Genomic DNA, 14,802 nt, shown 5'->3' on the forward strand with positions numbered 1-14,802 from the left:
GCCGCTGCGCGCGGCGCCGTCTGGCGGCCACTGTTTATGGGCGGCGCGCCGTTCGCCGGCGGCTCGGCAGCCGGCCGTCGCCGCCGCTCCAGTCAGTGCGCGGCGGTTCGTGAGTGGGGAGGTGTGCCGCCGCCGAGCCGTGACCGTGTGCGGCGCGTCCGTTATGTCTCGCCGCGGCGCCGGCCGTTTCTCGCTGTTCGCTGAGGATGGCGGTGATTTTGGCGCGCTGCCGACGTCGCCGCGCAGCCGCACCGTGCTCGGCGCCGCCCGTGCCAGCATGGACTTGGACCAGTTGCGCTCCGAGCTCCACCGCCGGAGCGCCGCGGACGGTGAGCCGGGTGAGGACTTTTTCGGCGACAGCCGGCTGCGGTTTCAGCAGCTGCTGGACGGCGGCAAACTGGGCGCGAGGCGACGCTCGGGGGACGATCGATTGGCACAGCTGATGGGTACTACGGGCCCCGGGCCGGGCGGCCCGCCCGCCGACGGCCTCCAGTCGCCCCGGGAGCCGGCGGACGCCACCCCGGAGCCCGAGCTGCTGCTGGGCAGGCCGCGGCCCTCGCTGCTGGCCAGCCGCTCGCCGCTGCTGGCCGATCGGTCCCTGCTGGCCGGCAGGTCGGGCGGGCTGCTCGGCCAGCCGGGCCGGCTGAACGGCAGCCTGGCTGGACGTACCGCGGCCGGCGGCGTGCTCAGCTCGGCCTCCTCCAGTGCCGTCGTCAACTCGTCCTCGTCGTCCTCGTGCGCCGCGGTCAGCTCGTCCAGCTCTGTGGTGAACTCGTCCAGCGCCGTCGTGTCCAAGTCGTCCTCGTCCAGCGAGCTGCTGAGCTCGTCCGGCGACGGCCGGGCCGTGATGGCCGCCGGCGCGGACGCGGTGGCGCCGCTGCCCAACGTCACGTCCAAGCGTCAGCAGACGTTCCAGCAGTCGCGCACGGCCTCCAACACGACGTTCAGCCAGTCGATGGACGGCGGTCCGGCGCAGTCGAACGTGGTGCGCCACTCGGAGCAGCAGGAGACGCACTCGACCACCGAGAACGGCGCCACCAGCGTGGCCCAGCAGCGGCGCCAGCAGCACGAGGCGGCCACTCTGACGGCGCACAACGGCCAGACGCGGCTGGAGGCCGAGCGCGCCGAGCTGGACCAGAAGATGGCCGCGCACACGGGCGCCGACGGCGTCACCGAGGTCCAGGAGGAAATGGAGGCACGCGGCGGCGTCCGCCAGGCCACCTTCGAGCACGACCAGGACGGCGTGGCCCAGCCCGTCACCAGTTCCGGAAAGGACTTTGAGGCGCGCGCCCAGCTCGAGTACACGCACGAGGCGGCCGAGGGTGGCAGCGGCCAGTTCAAGATCAATAGCGGCCCGGCGGCGGGCGGCGGCGGCGCGGACGGTCCCGCCGGCCGGCCGCCCCCGCTCTGGCGGTTCTCGGCGTTCGGGCCGCTGATCCAGCCGCCCAGCGGCAAGATCCGCGGCCAGGTGTCCATGCAGACGTCGCACAGCATGTTCAGCTGCCAGGCCGGCGCCCTGCCCAGGTCAGTGCCCGCTCTCTCCGCTCTCCCTCCCTCTCGTGCGCTCTCTCACGCCCCGCACCTGTCGTTGGGGCGCGCCCCTACCGGCGCTGTCGGGGCTGAAATAGACGGCTGGTCGGCCATTTCAAAGGGAACGGCCGGTATGCCGGTCGGGACCTGGTGGGGCTCAGCATGAAGTGAACTCCACCGGAGAGGGATAGTCGCCGCTTCTGACTGTGGCTCAGCTGTGGTTTGATTTGCATGGGACCATATTGGAGCAGTATTTGCTACTCATGCTGCGATTGGGCCAACCAGTTTTGGCGCTATGGAATAGAGTCCCTTGTCGTTATCTAAAACATCAGCTCTGGACTTGCCACGCTTATAACGAAGTCTCATGTGTAGGTATACAGTACGGTCTTGAGCATAAAAATACATAGTACCTATGGATGGGGTCAGATAAACGAAACATAAGCACGTATTTATACAGTGCTTCGAAGTATTCGACAATACTCAGCATAAAGTAAATGAAATTGAAAACGAATTGAGTCGTCATGTTTCTCACCACCCAGCGAATCAAATTGGGTCACCGCCGCTTGAATTAGGGCATAAGCAGATTGAGTTGGACGGCCTTTTCCGCGGCTGCTAATTGAATCGGCTCACTGTCTGCGATGATTGCATTTGGGCGCTGCTTTCACGCCCGGAGGCAGCCGCGAACGAGCATCAGCGGAGGCACGGGTCCATTAGGGCTCATTGTGTCCGGTCTCCCCTGCTCCCCAGCCGCGCCGAACGGCAGAAAATGCTCCTCCATAGGCATAGTTGTAAAGCTGGGCTCGTTGTTCCCGCAAATAAACAGTCCATAAAGCCATGAGAAAGTTTGTGTTCCATGGCTTCAATTACGTGGTTGTAACAGTCAATGATCTTGTAAGGAGTATAGTCACCGTGATAAGGAGTAGGTGCCTGACCGGCTAGCGTTATGTTTCTGTCTCTGGACAGAAAACTACAGAACTAAAACTACAGACAGCTGTATAGACATTACTTTTATGTAACACGACTTATAAATCATAATATAGATATCCTAAATCGTTTGTAAAGACGATTATCTACACATTTAGATACTATAACATGTTCCCATTTTATTCACTTATCCACATTTTCTTATATCTCTAACTTATGTATGTATGTGCGTCGTACGCCTAGCTATGTATATTCGAATTCCTCGTATCAATCGTCAATCGACATCCATTGTAATTCAAAATGGCATAGTAAGCCAACTACGACGCCCGTGACGGGCTCCGTACCCTAGCCCACTCCCCCATACATCCCCTCCGTCCCCCTCATGCACGCGCCAGCCCCCGGGCACAGTATACTGCCGTGCACGGCTGGGTCGATATTGATTGCCGCGAGTGCCGCTGGTCGTTCCCCGTGCGGCCACCGACCCCAGCCTCCGCGGAACGGCGAGCACTGGCTGCTCACGACTCACGGAGAACCGACGCGGCCAACCGAGTCACGGACCAATTGAGTCACGGCTAACCGAGTCATGAACCTACCGATTCCTGGAATCACAGTGAGAGTCAAATGAGAGTCACGGACTAACTGACTCACGGGCCAACCGAGTCATAGACTCACTGACGTTCGAAGTCGCCTTGGTTACACACAGAATCGCTGAGACCCACCGCTCACCAGCACTAACAGTACGAAGCCGTCAAAGCGTGACGGCATGTCGTCTGTTTTGTTATGTTCTACTCAAGGAATTATTGTGAGTTACGTTTCCAATAGGCGACAGCGAATCTTTTCGCCATGTGGCCATGTCTGAGGAATTTCGTTTCGGTTGTATCGCGTTTCGTGCTTCGCTGATTGTCACAGCAGCATTATGACACGTGTCCGTCCAATTAGGTCTGACAGGCTCGCTCGCTCTCGCTGCCTCTGAAAGTGGGTCCGGTCCGTACACAAACAGCCCGCTGTCCCATTGTCCGTGCCAGCGGAGACGGTGAGCGGCGCTGGCAGCTGAGCGGCCCTGTGACCGACAGACGCCTGTCTGACACTGTCGCTGTCAGGCGGCCGGCTATGGACAGGTGCCCGGTGGCGTAACTCGTGTCCGGACAGACGTTGCGTGACGACGGACGCCCACGGTCCGCGCCTCACCGGCCAGGGTCGCCCTCCGTGACGGCGCATCGCGGCCGACTTGGTTGCTCCTCGCCAGGCCGGCCGCGAGTTCAGAGGGACTGGGGACGCTCCGTCTCCGGCCGCCCCTGGAGGCACGGACTCGCGTGCCCAGTGGAGAGCGATGGCGCCCATTAAAAACCGATGACTCGTAATCGCGTTTGGCCCGGTGCAAGACAGAGTGCTGATAGACACGACTGGCTGACGAGTCTCGAAGGAACTGACGGCCGGTCTCGGCTGATGGCGGCTGATTTGGGTTGACGTGCCGCCGTCAGACGTCATGGGGTGACGCCAGCGCCGCGTTCCGGTGGCGGCCAGGTGCGAGTGGTCAGCGAGGCAGCGTCGGACGGACCGCGGTGCGGCCATCGGACTGCCAGCGGACAGGTGTGCGCTCGCCGGCCCACCGCAGCCCACAGCTCCCCAGGAGGGATGTAGCACCCAGCCGCCCGGCTCATCAGCATATTAAACAGCGGCCAGATGCGGGCGGTAGCCGCCGCGGAGGCGCAGTCTGGCTCCCGGCCGCCGCTGTCGGCCGCGCTGTTCTCGATGAATTGGGGCGACAGCTCGACGCGTCTCTCCTGTTCAGGGCTGTGCTAATACGCGGCTCGTGTACTGGATCAACACGACGAGCGGCGCGCCAGAGGTGTTCAGCTCCTGCCAGTGCATGTAACAATAGACTGGAACAGGTCTGGGGCGCGGCGCCCCCGTTCCGCGCCTGTCGGGGCGGCTGGATCAGTTCCAGATCCACAATGAAGGTCGGCATATGGGCGGCGAGGGTCTGAGCGTGGTTCATACGTCGGCCGAACGAACCGGTCCGCTCCGGTGGGCCGGCAGTGATACGGTGCACACGCGTGCCCTACTCCGCTACCTACCGGCCGTCTGCCGTGAGGAGGCTGACTGCAGGCCTGACTAAACGTGCAGAATTCGCACATACCTACCTGTTTGGATTCAAAAGTCACCTTGAAATTTGAATGGACCGTTTTTTCCCGCACCGTTTTTTTTTTTTGCCATGTTGGCTGTGCTAAGAAACATGAGTAGAGGTAAACACGCGCGCAGCATGATTTGTATTCTTCATGATAATGTAATGCATTTGATAATGTATTCGTTTGCATTCAACATAACTTTTCGATCAATCGTAACATGTGCGATTATGTGTAGCAGTGCGAGTAATTCGAACAAACGAGGCCATATTACACCGCGCATAGCAGTAGCCTGCGAAACGTAAATGTGGTACCAATCAGAACGTTACCCACGCTCGCACATAGATATTGATAAACGTTTGCCATGCTTCAATCAATATGACTGGGGCCAGCGACACACTGGCAACTTCAAAGCCGCCGCTACATCGCTACCGTGCAGGGTGCATGTCGGCTGCACGCATGTTTACGTGTATCTCGGCTGCACGCGCGTGTGCCCCTAGCAGCTTGCAACGGCGTCGTCCGGGTGGGATTGTGGTGGTGGTGGTGGGGGGGGGGGGGGGGGGGGAGCAGGGAGACGGAACAAACAGGGCAACTTTATACCGTAGGCTTCGATTGATATCGTTAATTGGGTGAAATGGTTCCCTTTGAGGTTGTTTTCGTTGACTTTATGCTGATTTGGTGACATTTTGAGATAAAAATGGGACATGTTTTTTTAAGGTTTCTCCACTTTTTTGGTAAATCTGTCGACAGCTTCTTCCGCTTTGTAAGCTCGCTGGTCGCGTCGCTACATTTCTGTACTGACGTTGGTTATCTGACTTGCCTATGGCTTTGAAGGATAGGCAAAAGTCGGCATGTCACAACGAGCTTTGACCTCCAACTTGCGGGCCTTCTTGGTTCACCCCACATTTACCCCTTCCATCAGTCTGCAATGCAAGCTTCGCAGCTCGCAATAAGCAAAGAAGAGTTGGTGCAGGTGGAGACTGTCATGCTAAGTTCCCCAAATAATCCTATTGTGAACCGACCTTGAAGCGATCCCCGTCCGTGCCGCGCGCTAATTGCTATGTAAATGCCGAGCCCACGTATAGCTGAGACTTAGGTCACCGTTTATCTTATCGTCTCTCCGATCCATCATGGCGTTTCACCTTCCTGGTCGTCTATCGTCGATATCATTACCTTCCCCATGGGAGTCGTGCTTCCCACTGCGACGGATCGTGTTCGCGGTACCTCCGCGGAGCTGTGCTCGTTCTCCGCACCGGCTGGCCACGGCTGGCCGCCCCAGCTAGCAGCGACACTGCATGCAGCGCTGCCGCAGGATCGTGCCCGTTTTCTGCTCACTGCGCCAATGAGCAATGTTCTCTGTTGTGGTTCCACTGAAGTCCATTGTGTGATGCCTGGCCAGTCGCTGCACGGGGCCTCCGTAGCCCCTGGTCGGTTAGCTGCATTGCCTTCGCCATGGATAGTGACTGTCGAGCTCCCTCTGGATCTGCTGCGGCCCAGTACAGGGACTCTTTATACTGTCCCGGTACTGAGCCTCTGTTGCACTGTTCAACTCCGGTGTCACACGGACAGCGATCCGTGCGCGACCTCGGCCGACACAGAGGGTGACAGCCGCACCGCGCCCGTGCCCGAGCAGCTCTCCGAGGTGCAGGTGCTCCCTGGGCCCTGGGGCGACGCTGATGTGATCCTCCACTCCGCCCAAGTTGTGCAGCGGGCCCACTCGTTTGTGCTCAGCCTGGAGGTGGATAATTGTTATAATCCCTGGGGGTGCTTTTCCAGCACTTGTTGAGTGTCAGCGTCAAATTCTTGCGTAGTAAAGCACATATTGATATTAGACCTCGACTGCGTCTCGGTCACAAAATGAAAATTTAGAAACGCTCGTGTACTAAGCTATATAGGCACGCTTTTCCAACGGCCTCACTATCCTCGCGCCTTACGCAAATGAATTGTGTCGATGAAATGCAAGCAACCACTGGAGCATTATTTCATGGCAACCTTTGAATTTCAGGGGGTGCTCGAGCACCCCCAGGCCCCAAATTCTCCACCGCTGGTGCTCAGCCCAGTCGGCGAGACTAGACTGGTGGGCCCGTCCAGTCGCTGCAGTCCCTGTATACGTTTCCTGCTGCTGGAAGGCGAGGCCAGTCGCGATCGGGGCACTCCGCACCTGAGACTGTGACGCAGTGAGGGCGGCTCCGCGGCGCCGCGCTGGGCCGCACTGAGGTGCATGTAGCGCGGGGTGGTCCGTCCACCAGCCAGAAGCCCGCGCCGGCCTCTCGGTGCCCGTCTGCCGGGGCGGACCGCCGCGCCGGCCGTCTGTCAGGACACCCCCGCGAACACGGCTGTGCACTCACCCCGGCGGCCGGCGAGCCGCTTTATCGGGGCCATGTGATAGCGCTTGCGTCACAGTGCCGTCAGTGGTTTTCCATTGCAACGTATCGGAAGTATTTCTGATGGAGAATCGATGTATTTCACTATCTCCTGGGCCATCATTGATAACAGTGGTTTAAAGACACCCCTGGAAGTTCCTGCGTCGTACTTCCCTGGATGAGCAAAGTTGTCCCAAACCCCGTATACACTGCTCTGGGACTGTTGACAGGGACTGCCGTGGCGGCGAGTACACAGCTTCTGCCGGCCATTGTCTCCTCACAGAGGAGGGCGGCTCGGGGGAGGGCAGTTTACCGTCGGCCCGGTGTCCGGTACACAGCCGGGGCTGTGTTTGGCGGCGCCCCAGCGCGCTGTCGGCCCCCGCCGGCCGCTGGCAGGCGCACGGTGTCAGCGGCGCGGCGGGGCGCGCCCACCGGCACCTCAGCAGCGCGTCATTTGTTACCACAACCGGCCGATCGGGCCTCCCCTTCGCCGGCCCATCGGACCCCGCCCCTGCTGCAGAACGGGGGCCGCGGCGCTTGTGCAAGATGCACTGGGGACGGATGGACCGCCCCATCTCTTGTCCTACCACTGTCAACCGCTCTAGTGCATCCCTATCCGGACGGTTTTCATATTTTATCGTTCCGCCTCCTGTCGACAGTCGATCGCTCTCTGCTCAATTCCCTGAATCTCCCAATTGGCAGCTGGTAGCTGACTGTAAGCCATACTGCTAATCTTGTCAAATCTGTCAAAACTAACCCCGATCGTTGATCAGATACTTCTTATCGATACGATTTTCTCGACACCAACCTGAGTTATGCGACTGCCAGTGGCCGTCTGTCACGGCCGTCGCTCGCTGCTGCCCTGACGTGTCCACAGGGCGAGCGTCGTTTACTGGCCCTCACGAATATTTCTCAGACTCTATAGAGAACCCCGCAGCTGCCGACTGTTGCTCCAGCGGCGGCTGTGTCCGGACTCCGAAGCCTTGCGTCAGCTCTCGGTCAGCGGGGCGGCCAGAGCTGGCTCTCGGGGGCCGTAAACGGGCCATGATTCGCCGTCTGCCGGCCGTCGGCGCCCCGCAGACGGCGCTGGTCTGATTCATGATTGGAGGCGGCCGGGGATGCGCCCCTCCCGGGTACCCAGAGACGGCCGTGCTCAACCGCACAGGTGCCGCTGCGGATTGGCCGTGGTGTAACCAGTGGCTTGGTTTGTACATACCTATTTGTTTCATGCATCATTTCTCATTCATTCAAGTCGCCTCTTATCTGAAAATGCACCCAAAGTGTGAGCGTCCTAGCCAATTAAAATTGATAACCATTTTATAAACGGTCATCCTCTCAAAGGTATTTCTTCCCCTCTTCATGAGGAGGATTACGCGATCAAGGGGCTCGTAGCACCCTTGGGGCGAGACAGACGCGCCGTTCTCGGTTCTGAGTGGACGGACGCCATTCCGCGCACCATTGTGTGTGGATGGGCCCGTGAGACCGTGAGGCTGCCGCGATGACTCGACCCTGAGTGTGACGGGCTGGGACGGGTCGTGGGCGGGCGGGAAGGAACAGTGAGTCCACCCGGACCGTCACTCGGGGAGCCTCCACTCAGTGGACACGTTGTGAGAGAATGAGTGGAACCGAGCGGTATGCAATGCAGACATCAGAGGTAATCTTCTGATGATTGGAGGTAATCTAGTTAAGTGGATCCGTTAGGTTCATCGTTATCGAAATGGTTATCGATAACCGATGAGCAATTGCTTTTGAATTGAGCGCTGTGTTTTACCTGTGTGCTTATCTGTAAAATTACACGGCATACACGATACATTTGTATTGTCCAGTTATGGATGACAATGCTGATGTCTCAATCTTCAGTTTTCGTATTGCATCATGAAGCTTCTGATAACCGATTTAACCGATTAAAATGATAACCGAGTTATATACCTGAACGGGAAGATTGGTATGTGCATTTTATGGATCGTTGTCATGATCTTTAATGGACCCCATTTCCCTGTGTTTCTGCCTCGTACTTTTACGAATGATAGGCGTGCATGTCATGCAATGCCGCCGTCTCTAATACATATCGCTGCACCTTGCGCCCAGTGCTGGTCTTCCCAAGACTCTGTGCCATTCGCTGTCGACCCGCTCAGTACTCGAACTGGCGCACCGCTGGCTTTCCTTTTCACCGAGCCACTCAGCGCCGCCAGCGTGGCCTCGAGACCAGCACGGTGAGAGTCCGACGCCCCGTGTCCGCACGTGACGCCCCGGGCCCGTGGCGCAGCACGTGTTCTGGGCCGTGTCACGTTATTCCGTGGCCGGTGTGTCACGCCCTTCTGTGGTCGCTGCGGCACGTCTGTGTAGTTGTGGTGCGACGGCCAGAAAGCAGGTGAGAGGATAGTGCAACAGGGCACACAACATACCGTACCAGAATGGAGCAGGTCGTTTGAACGGTTAAATTAGCAGGCCTTCCTGAAACTGGGCCTCTCTGACCGCAGTCTCTGACGGTCGGACACTCCACGGTCCAACAGCCGCTACCTGAGCCTCTGACAGTCTGACAGAGGCCCTGACAGTCCGACAGGCGCTCTGACAGCTTCTGACGGCTGCCAGCGCGGCCGGCGCCGCCGAGTGATGTGTGTAAAACGGGCCTTGTTACCGCCACGCCGCGCTGTGTTGGCCGGGCGGCGCGCTGCAGGGCCGCACCCGGCCGTTACGTGCGGTGATTTACCCCGGCTAATGCACAGACAGTGCCAGTGTTTACCTCCAGCCTGTCCGGAGCCGCCGCCACAGCGGAATCTGCTGCTCGTCTGACCCCAGTCTGCCAGACCCCGGGCTCTAACGAGAGCCGGCTTCTGTGTGGCACCATGCCGATCCTTGCGCTGCCGTCTGCCCCTCGGATATCTGCCGTACTGAGCACTGAGCAGCCAGCGCCGCTGACTGACGGCTCGACTCGCTGTCGGTCGAGCGGTCACGGGTCGTGGGCGACGACAGGCCGGAGGCCGGCCCGTCGCCGCTCGGAACCGCGGCTGTTGGAGCGGGCCACCGGGTACGAATGGGGCGGCTACCGCGTCGGCCTGCATACCGTCCGCTCGAACCGCCGTCCGGTCTCGGGTATGCACCCCGGGGTCGGAGCTTTCCACGAACCGTTGGTGTCACAAGGTTCCACGGCACACCCCGACGGTAACGGGTATGCACTCACACTAGGACCCAGCGGGTTGACCGACTGCGTCGGTTCGAAAATTAGAGCTCGCCTCGATGTATCAATCCATATTGATGCGTGATGCCATCGTTCAATGCAAACATGTTTTTATTCTCCTATCATCAGAATGTTTGGAGCGCCTGTAGCCGTTTCCCGGGGCGGCCTGCAGCCACCCCGTTCGCGCCGTGTCGGTGTGCCGGTCGGGGAAGTGGTCTGGTCCGTCTCGGAGCGATAGCCGGCGGCGGCGCCGGTCAGCGCGGCGCGCTGTCAGCTGTGACTCAGCGGCGCAGGAACGCTGGGCCTGTGACGTAGTGCAGCTCTGTTTGGGAGGTGTGGCCCTCTCAGACACTTATGGAGAGCCGGGCTGCTCTGAGAAAGGTCGATTCACGATTTCTAGTGTGTTAGAGGTGCCTCACTGTCAATAAGTCTCGCCCTCGTTACACTTCGTGCCGTATGTTGGGATTCAAGGGTGCTATGGATCCGGACAGAATGTGAATTACGGCGCAAATAATGATGACTCCGCATTGTCTGCATTGATCGGAGGAATGCGACCGTCTTTATTTTCCTTTTCCTCCATTCTACACCGTTATCTTCAATTATTGTTATCAGTTTCCTCTTGGGTTGTCCGCGGTGATTGTTGCCTCCCATTTTCTATCAGACCTTTGCACGACTGTGTGCCTTTTATACCCTTTATCTCGCCAGTGCATCGTAGAGACTTCGTCTTTCCCAGGACCTAACTATGAGGCCGCATGTCCGCCGTCAGGTGAGCCGATATTTGGGCCCACCAACCGTTCATGGCTTTGGAACCCTCGGACCCGCTCGGTGCTCGCTCACCACACCACCTCACCCTCTCTACCCCCATCGGAGACGGTTGCCACCGTCTCTCCGAACGGGGCCTGCTGTTTGCGCTTCAGACGGTCGCATCTCAGTCAGGTGGACGACGCGGTGCGATGCCTCGATACGGGGACCTCATACCTACCTATCGATGCCCCTGGCCAAGGAATACCACAGTCAGAGCGCCGCCGCCGGCCCAAGTGCGGTGTTAACACGCCTGATCCGCTGCATTGTGGCGCAGAGAGCTGCACGGACCGATTTCAGTGATATTTCGGAGTCTGTCGTGTTCCACCAGCCACGCTAGCTCAGACGACGGGATAGACCAGTAACGGGATGAGTTAATCCGGTGGCATCGGATAAGACATTCTTTACAAAGGCGTCTTTTTGAGGTTTGATGAAAACTTTGTAGCGGTATTTATTCCAGACTTTCATTAGACGCATTGGAGGCGTCGACTAGAGCAAAGCGAAACAGCGGCGGTGTTCCCCTTGATGAAATGAAGTAAAATGGTCATTGACCAGACATGACAGGAGTTGCATATATTTGCATTGGCACGGACGACCGAATCCCGATTCCCGGATAGGAATATATGTCAATGCCGATCTTTGCACACATTCTTTTATGATTTGAACGATTTGCATGATTTAAACGGTTCTTGGGACACAACCAGAACTATGCCGTCCGCTCTCCAGGATTGGTCGAGAATTACAATGTCGTCGAGAGACGCCGACCGCCGGCCGGCGCGGTCAGACGGATAACTGTCGGCAGTTTTTGTCACCGACCGGTTCTAGAATTCCGCTGTCCGCAGCAACGGGCCCTTATAAATGAATGGTGATTCACGTTATACCGGAATATATGAATCTTGTCATCTCACTATCCCTGAAACGGCATATTCATTGCCTCGTCTTGTATTCCAAGTATCGACTACTGATCGAGTATCGACTTGAATTCATGTCATAAGGGAGTTTGAAATGGACCAGCCCTGGCTGTCACGATCTGAAAAAAATTATCTGCTCCTTTAGCGTGCACCCCGCACATCGAATTAATGTCGACGATAGAAGCCTAGCAGATTCAACGATAAAGCATCATGCCCGAGTTACCTTGCAGTTTGCACTGACTTTTGCCCGTTCTCCTGCAGTTCCTTTTTCATATGCAGTTTTCATGCAAGTTTGAAGCCAAAATGGCTACTGGAAAACACGTCTGGCTGCCTATCACCATTCACGAATGCACCTATGGCGCCTTTACCTGAGCGTTTCGACTAGGCAGCCGGCGCGGCGGGTGTCGGCCGCTCCCGGAAGTGTTCCGATCGATCTGCAGGGTCGCGCGGAGGGGCGGCGCGGGTGCTCCACGCTCCCCTCGGGACCCGGCCGGCCCCGTGGAGGTGCACGCCGGCTGGCAGACCATTGATCGCGGCTAACGTTACACCGCGGACGGACGGTGTCAGCAGTTCAAACCGCAACACGTCTAAACACCGGCCGTCAGCTCAGCGCGCAGTCACAATGCAGCGCCCGCGCCGGTCAGGGGTGGGGGTGGAGATACCCATCCATTGCACACTGCACAGTGAACGGACACAGCTATCCATGTGTAACACGGTGAAAACGGCACAATGAGCTGCCAACCAATTACATGTGCTTGTAGAAGCTACTGTATGGCTGGTGTGAGGAGGCGGAAAATGACGAGGTTCAGTCGGCTTTTTGCTGTGTCACGCCCCCTCGTATATTGATATGACGACCTACGAGACGCGTCATGATCTGCTAAGTGATGGACAGATGCAGAGCGGCGTCGGATCGGGCTAGACCGGACTGCCCCAGCGCTCGCTCCTGACGGTATACGAGGAACCGCACGGAGATTAGAAGGACTTACCGTGAGATTTTATGGGTCTCGGCCGGTAGGACAGACGGCGCACCTGCCATGGCCGGTGCCCTGTAACCAGTGACCGGCGACCGGTAGCCGGCGGTGACCTGTGGCAGATGACCGGTGTGGTCAGACGGCCCGCCGGTGCACACTGGGCCGGTCGCCAGGTCTAGCACGACATGGGTAAAAAAATCGAACTTTGTGGATGTGCAATGAAACCTATACCAATTTCTTCAAAAATGATCATACTACATTGCTGTGGTCTTTGTTTTCCAACACAATTGCTATTTCATGGCGAAAACTCAGCTTAAACACGAACTTCGGAATCGTTTGGACCGAACTCGTCCCCCGCACTCTTCGACAACGTATCTTTGATCCACGAAAACAATCACAATTTGAGGAGGAATTCCACATTTATATACATCAAACGATAGCTCCGGGTCTGCAGAACACACATAACCACATGAAAATGGCGAACTCTTACTTGGTTATGATGTATTGGCACCGCAAAGATTTAAAGACGAAAATAGAATTTCACATAATTGATGTCACACACAAATAGACTTTTAAAAAAAGTACCGCAGAGTACCGCTTCGAAAATCTCGCTACATGTCAATGATTCATTGCACTACAAGATCCAACAGTCATTTTTTGCGACTTTTTGCGACTTTGGATGTAGCAGCCAAACATCAACCCGCGCCGGACCGGTGCTCGGCGTCAAACGCGCCGGGCCGGGAGGTGTTGATTGAACACTCCCCTTCTAACTCGGCTCTTGGGCCACATAGCGACACGTACCTAGTAAGTGGCATTCGAAAGAGCGCCCGAAATTCCAGATGGAGTAATTAGTCATTTCTAGGTCAGGTCAAAGGTCACGTCACCAGAGGTCATCAAAGGTAAAATGTTGCATATATCAACATTTCTCGAAAACCGGCCCTTACCTCGGGGACCAATAGAGCTACATCGTCGCGGAAAAGTGCATTCAACTGCTCTTTTAGCGGTCTTTCTGAAATGAGCCCTCAGATTTGGCTTAACCCTCGCCCCTAGTGGTGTTTTTTTTAGCCGCGAACGTATAGAAGGGGTCCGTTGGACCCCCCCGTCGTTTCGCCCCTGATCGAGCTAGAGCTTCGCGGAAAAGACGAGCGCGTTGCCCGTGACAAGAGGAAGCTGATAATGCCCAATTGTAAGGTCCTAGGTCATCGGTTGACCTTCCAGGTCAGGTCAATGACCCAAAAGTCGGGAAAATTGGGACCTGTTAGAACGTCGTAAAGGGTGGCTGCTATGGGTTTTTTGGGTGCTGATCACGAATATAATGTTATTTACGATCATAGATGATGTCTTCATACATTTAGGCCAGGTCGGGTCAGGTCAGGTCAGGTCAACCAGTAAGGGGTTTGCCGGGTATTTGCAGTAGGTGGCAACCGCCTCTGACAGCTTTGTAACATGTTACGAAGGCACCAAAGCTACATAGTAAATGTTCAAATGGTTGCTAGATTCGAATTCAGCTCCAAAAACTAGCCTAGAAACATGTAAAACTCGAAAAAGTGAACCAAGGTCATCAAAGGTCAATGACCTTACCTGACCTTCTGGTGACTTTGACACCCACCCTAATGCATGGGAGCAACATAATATCCCATGTTTGGACGCTTTAAACCAAGAAAAGACTGCAAACCCGCGGCTAATGTGAGCCAACATACGCTGAATTGCGATTCCGGCCAAACATGGTCTCGAAAGAAGGTCACAGGTCAAAGATCATTAAAGTCAGGGTCATGAAATTTTCAGGTTAGCTGTAAAAGTAGTTATCGCGAGGGTACTGAAAGCTTCGTTGCGATCGGCCGCTTTTTACGCGAATTTCTCGCGAAAAACCAAGGGTTCCGTTCGAAGATTCAGGCCCTGTCGCGCTAGAATGGCATATCGGCCCACTGTGCGGTGTGCCGGCTCCCGTCGGCTGAGTCACCTGGCCGCTCTGTGCGGCGCCGGGCAGAAATAACCCGG

General features: G+C 57.0%; 1 protein-coding gene across 1 annotated transcript in view; it reads left to right on the forward strand.

Annotated features, from left to right (window-relative positions):
* LOC122390098 (FYVE, RhoGEF and PH domain-containing protein 4-like) overlaps nucleotides 1-14,802 on the forward strand; it is a 49,863-nt gene continuing 35,061 nt past the window's right edge. Inside the window, exon 1 of the mRNA XM_043382759.1 lies at nucleotides 1-1,524. Coding sequence (XP_043238694.1) covers nucleotides 164-1,524 — 1,361 coding nt within the window. The 5' untranslated portion in view covers nucleotides 1-163. The remainder of the gene's footprint in view (nucleotides 1,525-14,802) is intronic.

The sequence above is a fragment of the Amphibalanus amphitrite genome, unplaced genomic scaffold (assembly GCF_019059575.1).
Source record: "Amphibalanus amphitrite isolate SeventyFive unplaced genomic scaffold, NRLGWU_Aamphi_draft 000020F_arrow, whole genome shotgun sequence".
Lineage (NCBI taxonomy): Eukaryota > Metazoa > Arthropoda > Thecostraca > Balanomorpha > Balanidae > Amphibalanus > Amphibalanus amphitrite.